The sequence below is a fragment of the Aythya ferina genome (genome assembly GCF_964211825.1).
Source record: "Aythya ferina genome assembly, chromosome: 1".
NCBI lineage: Eukaryota > Metazoa > Chordata > Aves > Anseriformes > Anatidae > Aythya > Aythya ferina.
This window is the reverse complement of record NC_140296.1, coordinates 131,649,048-131,672,108: the sequence shown is the minus strand read 5'-3', so window position 1 is coordinate 131,672,108 and position 23,061 is coordinate 131,649,048. Positions and strand designations below refer to the sequence as shown.

Genomic DNA, 23,061 nt, shown 5'->3' with positions numbered 1-23,061 from the left:
AATTAAACAATAATGAAAGGGGGCTATACAGAACATCTAGGTACACTGGCACTTAATCTTGGAGTACTTTTATTCGTCCGATAACATTAGAGAAACTACATTTAGTGAGAACTAAAGATCAATATTAGCCAATGAATCACCTGTCAAAAAGTACTATTCTACCTTCTGTCTTCTCCTGGGACAGATCTTCCTTCTGGCGAAACTATGAGTACAGGAGATTTGCAAAGGCTGGCCAGCCTGGGAGTTGGTAGGATTCATGGTGTAGCAGCATAAAGAAATCCACAGCTGTCTGTAGGATACATAAAATGGTCTCAGTGACATCTCAGGGCCACAGCAGAGACATAAAAATCTGGCATTTTAGATCAGATCACTGCTGATCACTTGTTCTGATGAGATTGTGCCTCTACCTTGAGTTTTAATGGTTGAGCCTGCATTCAGTCATTGCTCCTTTTGGTGAGGGAGTTAACCAGCTGGTCTCATTAACTCTACTCAGTACTTTACTCAGAGAACACGTCCTGTCTACAGCTTGCTTCTTCTCTGCTGCACTGAGCTGCCAGCCCCCAAATACTTGGTCTCATCTCCCTTGGAGTCTTCCACTCTTCCCTCCAAGGGCATTTCAATATCACTTAAGTCTTTGCCTGATGAAGTGCTTAAACCACTTAAAGGAACTTCACATCCTAAGTATGTGGCCTCAGCCTTATCCCTCCCTTTCATGCTTTGTAGCCCATAGAGACCAGTGCTAGAAAGGTGCACTAACACTTCTTTGCAGAACGGGACATTTTCTTTACTCATTCCAGTCACAGGCATGGTACCACTCTAGGCAAGTTCAGCTAGGTCCATGTGAGCACTCATGTGTTGCCCCTGCTTGTGTCGAAGCTCAGGCTAAGTAGGCAGGTAGCTGTGGACCGCCAGATGAGGATTTTTGAAATGAATCTTTCTATCATCCCCCTGTACTGCCCTGTGATTGACATCATGACACCAGAACCTGACCATCTGCTGTTTCCAACACCTGACCCAGGTCTTGGGAAAAGTGAAAATTTGTTCTCTAGCTACATAAATGAAATAAAAGCTGTGGCTTTTATATTTATTTTTTTTATTTCTGTTGTGAACAGTCATCTTCTCATGCACAAATATTAGTTCCAAAAATATTAATGAATTAAAGTTGGGAAAGAGGAAACAGGAACAGGATGCAAAAGCAGAGGTGATGAATTGGTATGAATGAGATCACAGTGTGAGTAAAAAAAAATTTCCAGATGTGACAGAGGAAAAAAAAAAAAAAAGTTTCATTGTTTCAGTCCTTTCAGTTTCAATATTTGAGCAGGGTTTTTTTTGTTTGTTTTTATCTGGAGTTATTAGTGGTAGCAGTGTCAGTAATGACTGTATAATTCACCAGGGAAGTCTATCCCGGTGTCTGCTTTTGCTTTTCCTTTTCCTTTTGCTAAGAGTTTCTTATATCAGGAGTTTGTTTCCATTTAATTTGCTTGTGTAGCAAAAGCAGTGGTGGCAAAAGCAGCAGATACCACCTTTGTTCTGCAAGTATCTATTGCGATACATACACCACAGTTTGGGAACCCATGCCCAAAGTCCAAATTGCTTGTCTGTAATGTGAATGCTTTCAGTCAGTTCATTGTATCTCTGCCCCAGGTGTGATTGTTTGGGAGTTGTTAAATATGCTGTTTCAGCTAACTATTGCAGCAGGCTGTTGTTATCTATTGAACTGTGTTCCGAGTAAGTGCATGAAGTGAACCAAGTGAGAATTCCTGCTTTCACTGCTTAAGTAAATGTATCCCTAAAAAGAAAGGCAGAAGGAGACAGGAAAGCCAGCAGTTACAGTCCTGACCCTTCAACACAAGCCTGCAGAACACCAGGAAAAACTCAAGCAGGGCTTTTCAAAAGGAGGCTGTTGATGCAGTCACAACATGGGAGTGCGTGGTGGGAGGAATTCTGGCCGAGGCGGAGGGAGTCCCTCCGGGGACTAGTGTTCCAGCTCCTCTGCACGTTCAAATACCTCCTGCACAATAGTACCCTCTGTGGCTCGGCCAAAACCACATAGCAGCTCTGCAGCAGTGATAAGAATAGAATCCAAGTTTTCAGGCTTAGGTCAGTGAGAGTCTTTCATTTAATGCATATCAGACCTGCACTTAGGCACATGCTCTGGTGGAAAGATCATGGACAGATTTACTGATATAAAAGCCAGCCCCTCCTGAATGATTTGAAATGCTAACATGACTTGGCTTGTACATTAGTAGATAGAGGAATGATTTCACAGGAAGACGATCCTTTTGTGAATGTGCTTCTAATTCTGTGTTTATGCTGCTTCTCTTCTGCATGTCAGCTGTGCACTTAGGAGGCCCACTGAAAAAGCAGTCATACTGAAACCAGTGGGAGTACTTGCAAGGGAAGGGATACTCCCATGACTAGAGATGGCAGCTCTGGGTCATTAACAGAGTTACTGGTGGGATAACTGCTTGGGATTTTTGCTGTCTCTCTTCAGGCTAAATATGCCTGCTGCATCTAAGTATGTCACCAGCAGTGACATGCAAAAGGATAGGCATGATCATTGAAATTCTAGCTGGAGAATATAAAAGGCAGATGTGTATTGCAGTTGCTTTCTCTCATAGAGAATCATGGCTTTGTTTCATGAGTGATTATTCGATGCTGTGATTCATAAAGGTGATCTTTTCCTGTTTATAGGTGAGGAAGAGGAAGATGGAATTGAAAGGACCTGTGACACCCTGCTCATGTGTATTGTGACGGTATTAAACCAAGGCCTGCGAAATGGTGGTGGTGTGGGAGACGTGCTCAGAAAGCCTTCCAAAGACGTAAGTGTTTTGGCTGAGGAAATGCATTACTCCCTGTGCATCTCATGAATGCCAAAGTCAATTTTTGGAGGTTATAGACAGTATTTTTATCTAGTCTGCTCTAATGTTACACAGTTGATTTATCCATGTAATTTTTACATCCCAGATGGAATACTTAATGGGAAGAGCTGTGCTTGGTGTGATATTACTTGAAGAAAGAAACTCTAGGCAGTAGTTTATCCTTTCTTGAAAAGTGGAGCATGTCGTAACCTTCTAAGTACTGCTAAGAGGTATTGCTGGATTGGATCAGTTTGCTATTGCACTAAGAATTATAAGTGCAAACTTTTGAAAAGGATTGACTAATGAGTATATGTCAAGACTCTCCATTCTAGTACCTGAAGTGCTTCTTTAGCTGAATTTCAGCTTGGCATCTGCCCTGGAATGGGTTCTGTTGTTTATTTATACTGAACTAGCATCAAATTCAAAACAAAATTCCATACATAACGGTAGAAGTCCTCTTCCTGAAGTCTTCTTCAAAATGCAGTTCATTTAAAAGCTGTTCATAATATTTGGGTTTTATGCATTTTGATTTAAGTTCAAGAAGAACAGCATAAATAAAGGTAATCTAGCTGCACTTTGTCTGGTGGGCCACACCATAACAGGATTAAACTCACAAGTGATATTTCATCAGAGCTTTCAAGAGTCCAGAGACAAATAACTCAGATCTGGATGGAAGAGCTCCTTGTGTGAGTAGTAGGAATCTAGGTCCTAACTCATAGACCAGGAGGTTCTAGAGGGACTGCAGACCATCCCAATGAAGTCTATAAACACTTAAAAATTTTGAAAGTGACCCTTGCCACCTAGTAGTAATCTGATGCTAGCTACATTAAAGCATGTCACAGAAGGTAGCACATATCCAAATGACTGTGTGGGAAGCTGAGAAAATCAATGGCTTTCAAGTTAGTGTCATGGTGAAGAGAAGAACATGGATTTTACGTTCCTCCTTCTTACACTGAATGTTTTCTCCTGTTTGCCACAGAATGACTTTGCTGTTTTATTAGAGATGTTAATGAGAATCCAATCCATCCTTTGCAAGAAGGAAAATAGCTAAGATGTGAACATACAAAACTATGGTAAAATAGGGAATATAAGCATTTCAAAGTGGTGTGTGTGTGCATGTGCATGCTGTTCTAGGAAGACAGAAAAGTGGTCTTCCCACCCTTAGCCCGCTTATAGCCAGGACACTGGTTTAGCATAGTGCTAGAACCATCGATGCTCTCTGCTTGGACAGAGTATACTAGACTGGTCTTGTCATCATGCAGGCACTCTCCCCTGGTTTCCAGTTGTTCAGTGTGCAAACTTGGCGTCAGTTTGGAATATTTCACAAGAACATACCATCAGCATATCCCTATGTGCTACAGTACAATACTAAGAAGAGTTATCATAGCTGTCAGTGGGAACCAGAAACTGTATATCCCTGTTTCTGTACTGGGAAGATAATTATCTTCAGTAGAGGAGATTACAGTAATGCATCTACACTGCATCTGGTACACAAGCTAGTCTCTTCTTCCTGCTATAGGAAACAGCACAAAGGACCACAGCAGTACTGAAGAGATAGCATATATGGCATATGAAGCCAAATCTTCTTTGCCTACTTGTATAGGTAGTCCCTATCTATTTTTGTAAGTAAGGCTAACAGAAGTTGGCGTATGAAAAGAAAGATGCACAGCTTTGCTGAGCTAATGTGAAAATATTATTTAATATTTTAGAGAAGTGCTATTTTTGTATCTTATTGCAACCTTATTATTGTTTCAGGAGCCCTTGTTTGCAGCACGAGTTGTTTATGATCTTCTGTTTTATTTCATTGTCATAATTATTGTTCTGAACCTAATCTTTGGAGTCATAATTGATACATTTGCTGATCTCAGGAGTGAAAAGCAGAAAAAGGAGGAAATACTAAAGACAACCTGTTTCATCTGTGGTAAGTGTTTCTGAGCTATGGAGACATTTCATGGGTAAAGGCAAAAAATGAACTATTTCTCAATAAATAAAGTGTGAATCTAAGGGGTGGTTATCTTCTGGAAAGAAAGTCTGTAAAAATGTCCAAGTTTGGTTCTAAATTTATTCCTTCTCAGTAGGAAACAGATTTGGTTTAGGAGTCAAAAGACAAGCTTTGCTAAGAGGTGGCTTCGCAGTCTCTACCCAGGATCTGAGGGAGAAGAGCTGTGTCTCACACTCGCATCATCACCACTAATGGAGTTGGTGCAGTTGCTGACTTTATTTCACAAAGCGTGATGCAGATGAAAGTACAGCTTGCTATTTCACAGCACAGTGCATTCCAGAAGGGTAACAACGGCAAAATCCGCCTGTTTCAGAAGGTGACATGAAACAGGGAACAAAAGAATTAAATGAAAATCATCCTCACAAAGCTCACAGATGAATCGCGCTTGTTTTGAGGTGCAGTCACAAAAAGGGGCAGACCTTCACTCCCCTGGGGGACTTTAGAAATACCTTCTTTTTTTTGTAGACTGGGTGTTGTTTCCATGGTTGTACTGACAGGGATGAACAGCCACAGTGCACAGAGGCTTTAGTATCAGTGGAAAGCTCTACAAGAGATCCAAGGAGGAAAGCCGTAATATGGAGAAAACCATTTGTGAATCCTCTCCTTCCTCACTATGGCACTATTCTTCAGAGATTCAACTGGATACAACAAAAAATAACATGAAATTCTTACAACTACATCTCTGCAAAGACTCACCCTCACTGCTAGGTTTAAGTGCACAAACAATCCCACTGCAGCTTAAGTGGGACTATTCACATGCTTGGTGCTAAGCACATGCATAAATCTTCACAAGATCAGGACTGAGATTGCATGCTGTGTGCTAACCAGTATACATTTAGAAAGAATCAGAGCCAACACTTGTAAAGTACTTTATAGCCTTCAGCATAGAAGGCACTGTAAAACTGTAACATATTTATTATATTGTTATTGTTATTAACTGGAAATATCACAAAAGAGAATAAACTCTGTGCTGAAAGAATTCTGTCAGGAATGCCTTCTAGCCTGGTATATTCTTGCCTGGCAGTTACTCTATGTGGTTATAGCTTTTAAATTAGGATCCTTCAAATTTATGAACCTTTAAATTAAGTTAGGTTCCTTTCTCCAACATATTTAACAGATTTGGGTATTTTTATGTTGATTTTTTTTTTAATATTATGTTCATGTCTTTTGCAGGACTGGAGAGAGATAAATTTGATAACAAGACAGTTTCGTTTGAGGAGCATATAAAGTCAGAACACAACATGTGGCATTATTTATACTTTATAGTTCTTGTCAAAGTTAAAGATCCAACTGAATACACTGGTCCAGAGAGTTATGTGGCACAAATGATTGTGGTAAGTCAATTTGGGCATGTACTTTATGCAACTGAGAGATGTTTTGTGCAATTAGAGCAGAGCATATCTGTCCTTTACCCTCTGTCTGAACAATGGGAGGCATCAATCTGTATTTTTAAAAATCTCTTCACGTGTCTTAGACAGTCTGCAACAAAGCCCAATCTTAAACATAATGAAAAAGATGAAGGTACAGGCCACAGTTGCTAGTTTGGCTTTCATGCTGTCATGCTCTGTGGGTTCCACTCCCTCATTAGCCAAACCAGAGGCAGAGGAGCATGCATAACATGTGCTACTGCTACTGCTTTGTCCAGTGTCTCTGGGCTGCTATCCAGAAAAATAATGTCTCCTGCTGAACAGTGAAGCACAGGGTTAGTGTTGAGAGGCTAGTGTTTTCTCCTATGACTGCTCTGAACAAGCTATTGAAAAGACCAAGAACTGCTTCAGGGATTTGAAGAGCTGCAGAAACTCTTCGTCATGAAGAGTTTTTGGATTCAGACTTGGAGTCAGAGACAGAAATTTGATGACATGCGGGCAGAGAGATGTTCAATCACATTTCGTTTCCAGCTTACTGTCAAAGAGAGTTCCTTCCAGTGAAAGAGAGGGATGGGTTGTCAATGGTACCTGGTTTGGGGCTTCATTTTTGAGGAATTCCAGAACAGCCCCACAAAGAGTGGCATTCAAGGGACATTTCTTACTACCTTTTGTGATAGTCTGGTGTACCATTTTCTTCTAGTGGACTTCCTGTCAGTTACTGCACTGCTAAGGGCCTATGCTGGGATTTGTGGCTGCAGAGCTAACATATGTGTGAATCCCAAAGGAGAGTGTAACCAAATGCACATCAGGCTTTGCTGTTCATGTATTTATGGAGCCACATTTCTTATGGAGAATATCTACTTTGTTATCTTTCATTGAATTTTTCATTATGCGTACTACTCAATCGTGCTTGTGAAATTCTGGGTGCCCTTATACATGTAGTCCTAAGCCTAGCCAAGGGGAAGAGCCTTCTCCTTTAACTTTAGCTGTCTGAAAGTCAGGCACCTGGTTTAAATAGATGTCAGCATAGAAAGCTGTGTCATTTATCCTGCCTTAAGATAGGTGTCTAGGATGGCTTGGGTGACATACCATGGCAGTGCCTTTCTCACTCCATTGAGAGCCAAAATGATTAGTTTAGACAAGATTCCTAATAGGGAGCTGGCTGAAGTTGGAGTAGATGACTCACATTGCACAGACCTGTGCAGAGCTTACCTTGAAGAACGGTTTGTGTTTAGACAGAAGGTCTAAACTGAATGCTGTGGTGAAACAGAACTTTTATAATTGCTATTACTGCTATGTGGGAAGGCAGTGTAGCAGGTCATGGGAATTAGTGCTCAAGTACAGAGGAGCTGCCTATGTCCATGGAAATTTAGAACTGCCAGTCCTATTGACCAGCTTAGTGCATTTATGCTGTTAGGCAGTAATGGATCTTCTGTATGACAGGTAAGATAGAAAAGCTAAGACAAAAGCTTGTATTCTCTGTTCCATTGCAGGAAATTATTCATAGTGTCAAGTTGTCCTCTTACCTGAAAATGCTCTTTAATTCATGGAATCAACATCTTTGGGCTATAGGACTTGTCTCCTTTGTCTGTTCCTTCCTACTCTCTTCTTCCTCTCTTTCCCTGCAATGTTTATATGGTTTTTAACTTTGAGAGTATGTATGTTAAGTATTAATGTTTAATTTTCAGGGATGCATTAATATTCATAGTAAGTGTATTCATCCCGTGGCAGCAGTGGTTTGAATTTTCTGATGCAATTCACTAATTTATTTTACGTTTGCATTAGTAGTCAGAACTCCTGTTTGAATACCTAAAACATTAACAGAAAAGTGCCAAAACATGTGACCTCAAGCACTGTACTGATTTCTCAAAGACACTCTATGGCAGAATACTGGTGGTTTGAGTGGTTAATAGTAATCAAGGTTTTGGAATTATTAAACCCTGTGAAAGAGGGCTTTTTTTTATTATTTTTTTTTCTTTTTTTTTTTTTTTTCCATGAGTATATATAAAATTAGTGGCTATTCTGGATGAGGGAGAGGTACATATGGTAGGTATGCTACCCTAGGTAGAGGTACGTAGGGTAGGTGTGCTGCAGAAATACTGTATCTGTGAAGCAGAATCAATTGGAAACATTTGAGTGAATAAAAAAAAAAGACTCTTTATCTTGGAGCCAGAGATTACTTGATACCACATGGTACAAGGACTATTAAGAAATTAAATAAAATAATCTGACTGGAAGAATGGAATTTCCTGGAAGTATGAGATTCAGCTAGAAGAATTTGAGAGATATAACTTTGCTTATGACCAAAAGAAGATTCAAAAGTGAAACACCCAGAAGTAGTTTTACAGGTGTCATCATCTGTTGGTGCTGATGTAGCTTATGTGTTTCGCGTGTTTCAAACCCAGCATGATAATAATGAAATTATATTGAAAATATGCAAGATGTACTACATTCATTATAGCAGTTTTTGGCCTTAAGACAAAGAGGGAAACAAATTGCTTAAGACTTTTCAGCTGACTGGAGGCTGAGTAACCACTCTTGTGATTCTGGAAGAGGTAACAAAGTCCCTGATAAGAGATTTAAGTTCTGCTTAGGATCTAGCACAAGAGAGGCAAACTTCAAATTAATCTTTCACAAGGGAATTGGGACTTACCAGTGGAACTGACTCATCACTGAATGAGGCTGATGGGGAGTTTATGGGGATGTGACACTGTAGTTCAGATGGGAGTCCAAAATGCATAGTGAAGAGAAGGGAATGCAGCATTCAAAGTCAACGGCAAGAAAAGAATATGAAGTTTCCTTTGCTGAATCGACTTGAAGATAATGCCCAGCATATCAGAAAAGATGCAAGACGTGCAGTGGATTACAATACTTAATAATGGCACTATAGGCAAAGAGGAGGATGGAAATAATTGTTCAAAAGCATTTTTCGCTCTGTAAGGGATAACATTACTGTGCAATTGCTCTACAATTACCTTAAAGGAGGCTATAGCAAGTTGGGGATTGGTCTCTTCTCCCCTGCACTAAGTGATACGACAAGAGGAAATGCCCTTAAGTTGCACAAGGAGAGGTTTAGGCTGGATATTAGGAAAAATTTCTTCACTGAAAGGGTTGTGAAGTATTAGAACAGGTTGCCCAGAGAAGTGGTTGAGTCACCGTTCCTGGAGGTCTTCAGAAAACGTGTAGATGTAGCGCTTAGTGGCATGGTTTAGTGGCGGACTTGACAGCACTAGGTTACAGGTTGGACCAGATGATCTATGATTCTATGATTCTGACATTGTGGCAGAAGATGGATTGACCATCAAGTTGAAAATGAGAGAGAAGTTGTTATTTTTTAATTTGGGTGCCATTGATTAAGCCAGAAGGTTATGGAAGTCAATATGGCAACACTATATGTAGTGGAAGATAAACCTGGAGAATGTCTGAATTTACAGTAGAATGTGCTGGCAGGACCTGTGGGTGATTAATAAATTGGAGATGGTTAAAGGTAGAAGGAGATCCTTGAAAGGTCACCTGTTGTTTGGATGAAGTGTGGCAAACCTTTGCTATCACTGAGTTAAAAAAAAAAAAAAAAAAAAGTGAAAAGTGTGTGGGAGGGTAGAAGAACACCTCAGTCTCAGGGCATTTTTGAAGGGGACGAGGAGGACTGAGAATTTACATTTAGGGTGATACAGAATGTGAAATTCCATGAATAGTACACCTGGAAAAGCTCTCCTAGCTCAATGAGTTTTTTATTATAATTAGGTAGGCCTTTATGGGTGTTTCTGTAGCTTTAAGGGATCAAATTCTGTGTTTTCACAGCCAGAGTACTTGAAGAGAATTTCTACTCAAATCTAATCCTCAAGGTTCAGACCCATCCTTATATATATTTAGGTCAATTTTTGGAGTATGCCTCAGTAGCTTCTTAGTAGAAAGTAAAGTTTAGTTCCAAATGTCATTCTCACTATGCCTACAACTGTGGTTAGGAACCAATTATTAATTGTACTTCTCTACTTCTGTATTCCAGAAAGCAACATTGGAGTGGTTATCAGTATAACTAAACACCAGGGGAAATGTATGCATTTTCTGGTAGTCGTGTTTCTTTATTGTCCAGACCCATCAGGACCCCAAAATATGACTGACTGTGATACTTGTTTACCAATCATTTGTTCAGCAAACGGTGAAGCATCTGGATTGAAGGTTTGGAAAGGAAAAAAGGAAAAAAAAAATACAGCCCTTACTCAGAGGAAACATTTTTGCAGGTTCCCAAGTTCACTTTAATCTCTGTTCCAGGGGTTGCTTGTTTCAAGGCATTTCTATGAGTTTTGTGTCTCTAGCCTCAGAAGTCCTTAGGGCAGAGGACTTATTTTGCTTTCTTCCTCTGGAGCATAGACATTGGTGCAAGCTCCTAATGTTCGCTGCGATATTCAGATCATCAGCTCTGAATTTGCTTCAGTGCTTAGCACACTGTTCTGAGAAGTGACTGAAGTAATAAGTAGCCCAGCTCATATAAAATATATTTATTTCTAAGAAAAAAAAAAAAAGGTACAATGTATAAAATGTGTTGTAAAACAACGCATAGTTTATTCACCTCTAACTTTTTAGACAGTGCCTATTTGGAGATGTTGATGGGAATAAAGCACTTTAGATCTTTTAGAGATGCCCATTCTTCTGGCACACTATCTTGTATCAGTTCTTGGGTGAAATATTAATTAATATTAAATCAGGGCAGTAGGTCTTATTATTTTTTTATTTTCCAGGCTTCTTTTATGAAGTCAGACAGGTATTACTTCATATCCAAAAATACAGAAACTTTGAAAAGCTGGATACATGCATTATATTTGCACTGAGAAACTGCATGAATGATTCCCCTATTGAGTTTTCATTCCAGCAGAAAAAAATTCTTATCTGACCCATTTGACCAGAAATTCCATCCCTAGTAAACCCACAGAGATGCACATAACTTGTATTGCATCAATACAGCAATCTTTGAATGTTCCTTGTGTCCATTTGTCAGAGGAGACAGTTTAATGTGATAACTGGAACACTGAAGGTTAACATCCAAATTTCAGGCTTCTCTTTTCAGCGATGCAATTTATACATGCAGATTTCACCAAAGCTTTGATAGCTGCAAATAGATAAATGGAGGCAAAAAATGTAGATGATTAGTTACTGAATTTTTTGCAGCAAGTCAGAGAGAGATACAAATTAGCCTATGGCTTGTACCTCCATTCATTTGCAAAAATAAAAGGCTGTAGGCATAGTAATTATATTAATTATTTTGCCCATTGGAAGAATGACAGACTTCAGAAAACAAAGCCCTAAAAGTTTTGTTCTCGCGTGCCCTGTCCGCAGTTCTTAGCAAGTTTCATAATGGATTTTATCAGCATTAGTGCTACCTGTCATAACTACATAATTACAGCACCTAATTATATTATTACTTATTTACTCTAATTATGTAATTGGATGTAATTGGTGCAATTACATAACTCCTCAATCAGCTGAAAACTGCTCTAAAACCAGCCTATGTTCATAAGAGTAAAGGATAGATACTGTGATGCGTTAAGCCATGTCCCTAAAGCAAGGCAGTCTTCAGTAGGAAATTAATGGTTCTGTCCTCCTGCCACTGAGGTTACTGGGACCTTGAGCCTTTTATGCTGTGATAGGATCTTAAAAGTATTCCTTTACACCTTCTTTTGTAAATATATCTTCCCTGAATAGCAAATCCCTAATCTTAAGCATCTCTTCAGGCTATTCAGGATCCCAGTACTTCCACTGAAATCCAAAGAAAAATTCCCATCACCATTTTTAGAATTAGGCAGAAAAGACTGCTTGAGCAACATCAGCCTGAAATTCTGAATAGCAATTTTTCTTACTTAGTTCTTTTAAAGGCACTTTTGTGCCTAGCCATTGGTAACGTGACAAAATATTTTAACTACTTCATTTGTAACATTTAGAAACTTCATTTTGAAGGTGTCAGCTTAATTTTATTGATAATATTAAATAAATATTTGGCATAATGTCTCAAACATGTCCCTGTCAGGAGGAAAAATGCTTTCCCCATTTGGAAAAAATCTATTTTTGTTGTTGTTGTGTTGTGGGTTTTTTTTGAGGGGAAGGGTTGGTTCTGGTTTGGTTTGGTTTTAAATACAGAAGTTTGAAAATTGAGCTGAATTTAGTGCTCTCTTGAGCTGGTGCTGTTGTGTCTTTTCTTCCTACCTCCAGTCTCATGCTTTTGCCTTCTTTTTCTGTTTGATACACAGAAGTAGGTATTACATTCAGAAGCAGCACTGGGAATAATGCCAAGTGAGCCATCAAGGAGTCTCACAATAGCTGTCATTCTGCCCATACTGTGCGCTGGGCAATGCAAGCCATTTAATGTCAGCTTCCTCCTCTCTTCTGCCTTGATGCCCCTGGGTTCATACCTTGGCAGTGACGCTGCAAGGTCTGGCCAGAGTCTGTGAGGCTTGTGGGCAGCTCTGACCCCAATGGAGATGTCAGGTGTCAGAAATGCCATGGCAGGGACAATGGGCAAATCCTTCCTAGAGCCAGGCTTCCTTGTGGATAGTCCCTGGCATGCCAGCGTGTGGCCTGCAAAAGGATTTCTTGCATTTTAGGCAGCCTCAGCAGAAGTGGCTACCTTTTGAAACTGCAGAAGCAGGAGCCAAGCAGAGCCTGCAGAGCCTGACAGCAGTGTGTCAAGATCCTGACTGCTTACCCTTTGGCACTGCCAGGCAGCAAGCCAGACATCCAGCCTATTCCATGGCCATCCCCAAGCAATCCACAGGGAACCCCAGCTCTGGAGGAGGCAGGTCCGAAGGAAATACAAGTGGATGAGGTATAAAGGCAGTGAAAAAGCACTGCAAGGAAAGGGGAACAGCAGGCAGGCAAGCAGGAGCAGGGTTTGTAGAACAAGCTGTTCTTCACTGCTGTCAGTTTTTTTCAGAGAATGTAATAAAATAATATGTACTAAAAGGGCTGTTGACCTCAGGTCTTAAAATATAACTTCTTTGGAGATGAAAAAAAAAAAGTTCTGACATCCAGGATTTTTCTATTATGTTATCTGTTGTCTTTTTGAATTTTGGGAGGCAAAAGTTTTCCCTGCTAATTTTTCTCTCTAGTCTATAGATACTCAACGTACCTCAACCATTCTGTGATAGCCTAATTACAGCCAACAATTGCTAAACACCGTACGGGTAGTATCTAAGAATGACTTAAAACAGAGAAATGTCAATCCCAGGTAACATTCGTACTGCAGAAGGGACACTCTGTTTGACGCTCTGTGTGTTTTTCACACACACTCTGGTGGTTCAAACTAGACAATTTGAGAAGTTTCCTCCCCCAGATGTTCACCATACCCTTCTGTTGCAATTTACCACAACAATAGCAGAGGGGGCAGGACAAGCAGTGCATTTGTTCACTCGTGAGCTTCTGCAGTTCACAGCCTGGAGTATTAATGTGAAAATTGATGGCCATTTAAGTCACGCCAGTCTGAACTGCACTGCTTGAGGAGAGTACACACCACTGATTCTTTGCCTTTTTATTGGTAGGGAAAGAATCAGCAGCGAGAAAGGGCACACAGCTGACAGGGGTGACCCTGTCAACTGCTACAGCTAAATCTGCCAGGGACTGTGAGCTGTGGTTCTTAAACTGGCTCACTATAAATAAACTTGTATTTTTAAGGTTTCTTCATTATCATAAATTCTAGTTCAACACCAAGTTTCTGATCTGGCAAGTTACAGACTTTGACATACTCACAGGACGGGACTTGTGCACCCAAATGTGCTGCCGGAGTCGGGCATAGTGTTTATAACTTTGGGGAAGATAATAATGCTTCTATTGTTATGTCTGATTTATTTGACTGCTAAAAACTGGCCTTCCTCCAAAAAAGAGCAGATGTTATCAAAGCAAAACTTGTAAGGATGAGATGTATGTACATAGCATTAAGCTATGCAACTTTTCCTTAATTACTTTTAAAAGACTGATACAATGCATGTCACATTATGAGTAATTACTTACCGTGGCAGTTATACCAATAGCACAAAAGCTGGGTGCTAAATAAGATCTGAGGTCTCACTGACAGGCTAATTTCCTAGGAAATACAATGTCGGTTTTGTCTGCAGTCAGGTTTTCATAAAATAAGCAATTAAAGAAATATGCCTAAACACATGATTTACTGCTCCTATTTTTTGTTATTCTCAGTATAGGAGAGCAAGCGAGCAGTAGTCTCTCTATGCCCTTCTACATGGAAGCAGGCCCTCTGCGATGTTCAGGGCTTCACTTCAGGTGCACCAAGTCCTGGAAAAAAAGTGATTTTTCTGCTTAAAGGCCTGCCTAAAACTTACAGAGGATCTCAGAGCCATTGAGTGGTGATAGGCAGTCACTGAACAGAACTGGGATTGTGCTTAGCACAGGCTCAGCCACTGCTTTTGCCCTTCTCCCCTCATAAACCTGAGTGTTACCCAGTTTTATATTTACAGAACATATTATGGTTTGTTGCTTTTTCTTCTGCTAAGTATTGAATTATTTTTCTATTGTTGATTTTCCTATTATTCAAAAATAACATTCATTTCTTCAGGTAGCCCATTACTATTTTGCTTCTCCGTACAATTTTGCCTCTACGTTATTATCTTACAAAAGAGCTCAACACCTCCCTCTCTACTTCATAAAATAAGCAATTATAGTAACCTGCCTAATTAGCTGATTTCCTGCTCATTTGTGTGTTTGTCAATGCATGAAAAGTTAGCATCACATGAGGACTTTGCCTCTCTGTACAAAGCTCCTATTATACAAGAAAGCTGCTTCAGGGGCTCTGCATCTTTCAGAACTGGGCTCTTTGGTCCACCATAAATAATTTGACTGGCCTTGTTGACTAGGTGATGTGTGAGGTATAGGGAAATAAAAGGACAGGTGAACTTCTTTTGGGATCTCATTTAAAAGCTTGAGGTTTTAGTGGCTTTAAGTTTATATACATTCTTTCCAGACAGGCAAAATTAATTCTCCTGTTGCTGCTTGAATGGGAAACCACAGATCTGATCCTGCTTCCTTAGAAATGATGTCATTAGCTGGAGTGAGAGAAAAATCAACATCAACCACAGGTGCTACAGCACAGGCAGATGTGATGTGTGCAGTGAGGGCTTGGAGATAGCCTTCATCCCTCCAGCTGACACAGTGAGGGGATGGCCATGCCACTGTGCCATGCCATTGTCCCTGCTACATCCGTGCTCAGCCTCACATGTTCTTGTCCCCTAAGGGGACAGATTCCTGCACTAGCATAAGCCTCTCTTTTTTTCCCTCTCCTTTGAAATTACTTCTGAATAAAAAGCTGTAATGTAATTGCAGTTTACAGAGTGGAACCTAAAACCTTCCAAAAGTATATTCGTCCTGAGATGTGTGTTTGTTTCCCTGAGGTCTGGAAGCAGTCAGTTAATAATACCCAGCACTGGTCTTTTTGGACACTCTGGTATTGTAGCTCTGTTGTAAGCTTAGCTTGATTTCCTCTGCATTTGAAAGATATGGCTGCCTGTCTGTTGAGCAATATTTAGGCTTCAAGGACTGATTTCTGCTGTAAGGATGGGTTCTGCCTTGATAGTACAGTGTAGTTAAAGCCTCCTTGTCCTTCTTCCAAATTCAGTTCATTCAATTTGCAAATTAAAATAAATGAGTAGACTTGGGTTCCTGTTTGTTTGTTTGCTGCTGGCCTTAAGGACTCAAGGAGGGGTCTGGATATGAGGCAGTGTTCCTTGAAACTTGCACATCCCCACAAACATCCAGTGGAGGTGTTCCAGCTGGAGCATCCTCAAGCCGAGCAGCACTGCTGGCAGGACATGGGCTGCGGTTCCCTGCTGGAATCCACTCCCTCCTTGACCTGCCAGAGGCTGGAGCTGTTAACTTTACAGGCAGCTTGCAAAAGCCATCTTTTATCCCTTTGTTAAGAAATATGTGGCCTGAGATGGATCTGTGTGTGGGCAGACCTTTATTCTCTGATTTCAAATGATGAAAAGGCTGTCCATGGCATTAGATAAGCACCTACAGTTGTGCTTGAAAACCTGGTAGAAGCTGAGGCTGTGTTCTCTTGGGAATGGAAGTATATGGCTTTACTTAATGAAACCTGGACCTTAACTGGGGTCATGGATATTGATAAGAAGTTCAGCCCCGGAGGAATGATGTGATGATCAGATTGCAAAGCATACAAACTGAATTCATTTCATTTTGCACTCTAGGAGAAGCAGCAAACACGGGCACACTTCAGTGTTATTCGAGAATACTATTGGAACATTTGAAAACAATTATTGTTCTTTGTGGAACAAAGTGGTACTAAGCTTCTGGCTTCCTGAATGAGAAAGGCACTCCAAAATTGTCCACAGCTAAGACAGCTGCAGATCCTGAGGAAAAGAAGGACCCTGGGTTTCACAAAGGTAGAAGGGCCATTAATAAAAGCACAGGGATATGAGTCTGAGGTTGTTGTCTTACCAGGGACGCCATTTAAAAGTAAATATATGTAACTTTGGTTGGACTTGAAATACTGGGATGAGATTCTTCAAGAATTAGAATGGGGAAAAGCTGCAAAATGTAGCGCTGGCTCTGAGTTCTCACTGTTGAGAGATAGTAGGAACTGGGAGGATTTCATGCAGCAATAGTATATACTCATTTTACAAGGTCTAATGGATATGATGAAGATGCTTGTTTTCTATATCTGTTGTGGGAAGAAAAATCCACAGGTCTGTATTACTCTGCATCGATATGTTTCTGAATTTGTATAACTTTGGTCTCATTATGCCATTTATCGTTTGGGATCTGCTTTATGAGATATTTGTCAGCTTTTTCGATTTGGTTTCAAAGCTAGTTCATGGAATCTTCTGCCTTTTTAGTTTGGTGGTTGTGTGTTTGATAAAAAGCTAAGATTACATCATCTTTAATAAAAGAGAAGATATATAGCCTAAAGAAATCAGATTAGTTGTAGACAAAGAAATCAATCAGGTTGGCAAATCGTATCTGTGGGACAAAGTGCAAAATGTTTGTTTCATACAGTATTTATTGAACAAATTTGTTGCGAAGACGGTTAAATATGTACAGAAAAAAAAAACAAAAAAACAAAAAAACAGGAACCATTTTGTTCAATTTAAATGACATTGATGTATTTTTTACATCATGAAATCTTGCAATATTACCAACAACAATCCCTGATAAAGTACTTTACACAATTGTCTCACAGGGCATTTTGAGATAAAAGTATATATTGGAGATTGTAAATTGGCTGCATCCAATTTGTATATAATGGAAGCCACTACAGCCATCCCACGAAATTCAATACATCAGGAATCACATTACAGTTCTGTGAGTTTGGAGTAGTAGTAGCTTAAAGAGTCTCCAAAACAAACAGGCAACTTTAAATCAGATTTAATGAACCCTGTGTATTTTATACACTTGTGCTTAGAATGTTTTGTTTCTGTTTTTCATTTTACTGGGTGCTGCTGAAAGAGAATTGTAACTCTGGGTTTGTGAAACTGATCATCTGCTTGTTCTCAAGAGCAAATACATTTTAATTGAACATAACAAACCATATTTAAATACTGGGTTGGGAAGAAAAGAAAAAAAAAGGAAGAGCAGATCTGAGCAGAGAGGATCCATTTCAATATTTCCCTAGCAATGCGAGCAAGTGGGCTAAATGAAAGTATGGTACAGGCGGATAGAAGTTCACATTGTAGCAATGCATTTTTTTCTTTTATTGATTTGTGCCTGCAGCTTCTGAAAATGGCAGACATGAACCTGAGTGAACAGACGTTTCACCTTGAGAGCCCAGTTTTGCTGATTTCCACCTATTTCCCAAAGTCACTGGGAATAAAAGTGCCCTGCGTGTCCCAGTAGGTACTTTGTGGGACCAGCTGGGATCTGTGTCTCATCCAGCCACAGGGGCCTCTCCTTGGCCTCCATGCATGTAGGTGAGGAGTTGTGCAGAGGACTTGAGCAGAGGAATGCCCACAAGCCATGGGCAAGCATTTGAACACAGCAAGTGGTTTGAAAACAGCTTGCAGAGCATGTTGGTAGTGTTCAGGCCCATATGGCTGTAAGGTGGCCATGGCTTGATGGTGCTTTGTCAAGAGACACTTCAAAGAGAAACCTGCATCTCTTTCCTCTCTGAAAAATACTCGAGTATGTGCATTTATGCAAGTGTGTGGTAAATGCATGATTATATCTTTGTTTAAAAATACAGTTGTTTTCTACAGCCCATTAGGGATAATAATGTAGGATAGATAATAATTCTAAATAATTTTAAAAGAAAATTTTGTACTTTAAGCTGTCCTTTCATATTGCACCATATGCAAAGTACATCAGAGTTAAAATGGACCCAAAGCAGAACACTGAGATCAGGATTGAAAATGCCTCGATGCCGGGAGTATCCTAAACCAGAACAATCACACTGCAATCAGTGAAGCTATGCCTGTGCAAAGCTGAGAACAAGGTCAAGTCCTGAGCCTCTGAAAAATGAGTCTCCAGCTGAGTCTTTATATTTCCCAAAGATTTTGTTACACCAAATTGAAGCTAAAGGTAGAAAATGGACAGTACTTGCAAAATGCAAAGTGACAGGGGCAGAGAATTAAAGCTAAATGTCAAAAAAAAAAATGCATACATTTCAACAAGTATGAGCCTGAATCCCATGCTACAAAAGATACGAAGTAAAGGTCATGGTTTGGAGGTTAAAAGGCAAGTTAGACCCCGATCCACTGTTTGAAAACAGCACTTACATTGACAAAAAGAGATCAAAATTTGTGATATCCTTACCAGCTGAACAGTAGGTATGTATCTAAGGAGCAGGCAACCTCTCTGTCCTCAGCATTGTTATGATTCTGCAGGGTGTGTTTACATTTCGGTGGTATTAGTGGACTTCAGTATCTAGAGAGCTCCTGCTAGAATGCTTTGCAAAAGGAAATCAATACTAACAGAAGATCAGAAGAATGGGGGCTTTAGAGAGAGAGTCCATGCAGATTGGTGGTGTGCGGATAGGAATGGCATGGGGCTGGGTAAGCACCATAACTCTGCTCACTTTAAATGCAGTCAGCAGAAATATCATTGCAAAGCACAGGCATTCAGCTAGATGTAAGCCAGCATGGCAAATGAACAGTGAATTTGCAGAGATGGTAAGAGTAGTAGGAGAAGGAGAGGGAGAACGAAGCTGGAGCTGGAGGCACGTTGGTGGTTGTGGTGGAGCTCCATGAGCAGCTCAGCCCCTCACCTGTCACAGGGATGCCCTACACAGTGAGCCACTGAGAGGTGCCACCTGGCATTGGAGGAACTGAGCCTGTGCAACTCAACAGCAGCACTGCAGTGAGCTGTGAAGGAGGAGATGGAGAACTGCCAGGTGCCTCTGCGCAGAGACGGCCATTGCATTATGCTGTTCTTCCCCTACTGAGACAGCTGGAACTACAACAGAGCCTCCCATGCTGCCATTAAAAGGTTCTTTTTTTAAGGACATGTGCACTTAATGTCAGAATATTGAAACCATACCCACGTGAATAAAGTTAGTAAGTCAGTGATTCATTGCTGTTTCAAATCTCTATCTAGCCACAGTAAATTTCTGCTCAGTAGTGACAGTCTGTGTCCACATGCAGGCTATGATTTACAGTTCTGTGTTTTGTATCAACAACATCTGTTTAACAAAAGAAAAAAAAAAAAAAAAAAAAAAAAGCCAAGAACATTTATTTTCTAATCTCTGTACCAGATGTTGTTTCTTTATGCACAAGATCCAGGGATTATATCAGAAATAATTTAATTATTTTAAATGAATAATCTGAAGTGTTTTTCCTAAAGCATGCCCTGTAACCACTAACAACATAAAAACATAGGAATGTGGAAAAATAAAGTTGTATCTCGCACAAATCTATAATTATATCTATTTTAAGGGCACACATATTTAAGCACCAAAACCTAGCCTGAGATGGTAGTGTTGAGATTCCTGAAGATGTGCAGAGGAGAATACCAATTCTCAGAGTTACGATAGAGATAAGGTGGCAGAGAGTGATGGAAACAGCAGAACGAAGCAACAGTTGAGAAATGAACACATGCTGCGGGCAAAGAAAGACACAGGAAGCCAATGTGTCTTGAAGGAGAGGAGGAGCCCACTAGCGCTGGGGTGGGATGAAAGCTCAGGCCCCCTGAGCACACAAAGGTTGTGCCACAAGCCCACTGCCAGCTGTAGTCCCCGTGCACCTGCAGGTCCACCTGGAGGGGAGTTGGATGGTGCAGTCCTTGTGCACTGGTGCCAAAGCTGCTTAGTTTAGTTTGTGCTTTCCACCCTCTAGGCTAAGGTTGCTCAGAATTGAAGGAAGAACAATGCCACAGAAAATGTTTCTGTGCAGCTCCTGCTGTCCTGGCCTATTATTTCCCTATTTTGCAGGTCCAGAATTCATTCAGGGGCTTTGTTTCTAGGATAGGAAACAGTGCAAAGAGTGCGGGTTCTCCTTTCTCAGCCGGTGCAGAGCACTGACTTTCCTTGCTATTCCATTGTGGTAGCAGAGGCTGCTTTGCCATTGCTGCCAAGGAGAGCAGGCAGGTACAAACCCAACAGCAGAGCGTGACAGCAGAAGTCAGAGAGGAGAGGAAGGGAGTCACAGTGTGTTCCACAGGATGCACTTAGCATAGGGCTATAGAACAATTCAGGTTAAGAGAGATTGCCAGAGATCCCCCAATTCCACCCCAGCTGAAAGCAGATTGAGATGAAGCAGGTTTCTCAGGGTCTCGTCCATTTGCATTGTGAGTATCTGCAAGAATGGGCCTCTTACCACTTCTCTGGGCATCTGTTCCAGTACTTGACCATCCTCCCACTAAAAAAAACTTGTTCTTCTATTTAATTGGAATTTCCCATGTTCCAGCTTCCACTGTATCATTGCACTGTACACCTTGAGGGCAGTCTGGCTCCATCTTCTGCCCCAAGGTAGTTGCAAGTGGCAATACTTGCTCCTTGGCCTTCTCCAGGCTGAACAGACCCAGCTCTCTCAGCTTGCTCTCATAAGCCCGTGCTCCAGTTTGTCAATGTCTTTTTTGGTACTGGGAATCACAGAATCACAGAATTTCTAGGTTGGAAGAGACCTCAAGATCATCGAGTTCAACCTCTGACCTAACACTAACAGTCCTCACTAAACCATATCCCTAAGCTCTACATCTAAACGTCTTTTAAAGACTTCCAGGGATGGTGACTCCACCACTTCCCTAGGCAGCCTGTTCCAATGTCTAACAACCCTTTTGGTAAAGAAGTTCTTCCTAACATCCAACCTAAAACTCCCCTGGCTCAACTTAAGCCCATTCACCCTCATCCTGTCACCAGGCACGTGGGAGAACAGACCAACCCCCACCTCGCTACAGCCTCCTTTAAGTTATCTATAGAGTGCAATAAGGTCACCCCTGAGCCTCCTTTTCTCCAGGCTGAACAATCCCAGCTCCCTCAGCCGCTCCTCATAGGACTTGTTTGTTCTCCAGGCCCCTCACCAGCTTCGTCGCCCTTCTCTGGACTCGCTCGAGCACCTCCATGTCCTTCTTGTAGTGAGGAGCCCAAAACTGAACACAGTACTCAGGATGCGGCCTCACCAGAGCCAAGTAGAGGGAGACAATCACCTCCCTAGCCCTGCTGGCCAGACTGTTTCTTATGCAAGCCAGGATGCTGTTGGCCTTCTTGGCCACCTGAGCACACTGCTGGCTCATATTCAGCCAACTATCAACCATCACTCCCAGGTCCCTCTCTGCCTGGCAGCTTTCCAACCACTCATCTCCCAGCCTGTAGCTCTGCTTGGGTTTATTGCGCCCCAGGTGCAGGACCCGGCACTTGGCCTTGTTGAACTTAATGCAGTTGACCTCAGCCCATCGGTGCAGCCTATCCAGATCCTCCTGCAGAGCCTTCCTACCCTCAAGCAGATCGACACACGCGCCTAACTTGGTGTCATCTGCAAACTTACTGAGGGTGCACTCAATGCCCTCATCCAGATCATCGATGAAGATATTAAAGAGGACCGGCCCCAGCACCGAGCCACTAGCTACTAGTGGGGAACGCCACTAGTAACCGGCCTTCAACTGGATTTGACTCCATTTACCACGACTCTTTGGGCCCGGCTATCCAACCAGTTTCTAACCCAACGAAGCGTACACCAGTCCAAGCCAAGAGCAGCCAGTTTCTTGAGGAGAATGTTGTGGGAAACGGTGTCAAAAGCCTTACTGAAGTCAAGGTAGACCACATCCACAGCCTTTCCCTCATCCACCCAGCGCATCACTTTGTCATAGAAGGAGATCAGGTTCGTCAAGCAGGACCTGCCTTTCATAAACCCATGCTGACTGGGCCTGATCGCCTGCTTGACCTGCAAGTGCCACATGATGACACTCAAGATAATCTGCTCCATGAGCTTCCCTGGCACTGAGGTCAAACTGACAGGCCTATAGTTCCCTGGGTCTGCCCTCCAGCCCTTCTTGTAGATGGGCGTCACATTTGCTAGCCACCAGTCAACTGGGACCTCCCCCGATAGCCAAGACTGTTGACAAATGATGGTAAGCGGCTTGGCCAGCTCCTCTGCCAGTTCTCTCATTACCCTCAGAAGCCCCAAAGTGGACGTGGTACAGCAAATGCAGCCCTACAAGTGCCAGCTGGATATGGAGGATCACTTCCCTCAACGTGCTGGCTGCACCCTGGCTGGGGCAGCCCAGGATGCAGTTGGCCTTTTTCACTGTAAGGGCACTCCACTGACTCACATTCTTATTGCTTACATATGGTTTTGCCCACAGCAGCGGTGCTAGATCGCATTCAGAAAATACTTTTGTGATTGTTTTCATCTCTTGGAGGTAAATGCCAGTGTCTTTCTTGGAAAAGCAA

The 23,061-nt window shown here is 41.5% G+C and overlaps 1 protein-coding gene across 3 annotated transcripts in view; it reads left to right on the top strand.

Moving 5' to 3' along the window:
• The window catches only part of ITPR2 (inositol 1,4,5-trisphosphate receptor type 2), a 269,872-nt gene that overhangs the window by 235,099 nt on the left and 11,712 nt on the right, over positions 1-23,061 (top strand). For all 3 annotated transcript variants that reach the window (XM_084513429.1, XM_084513428.1, XM_084513430.1), the window contains 3 exons: positions 2,695-2,822; positions 4,617-4,782; positions 6,037-6,197. In XM_084513429.1, coding sequence (XP_084369555.1) covers positions 2,695-2,822; positions 4,617-4,782; positions 6,037-6,197 — 455 coding nt within the window. The remainder of the gene's footprint in view (positions 1-2,694; positions 2,823-4,616; positions 4,783-6,036; positions 6,198-23,061) is intronic.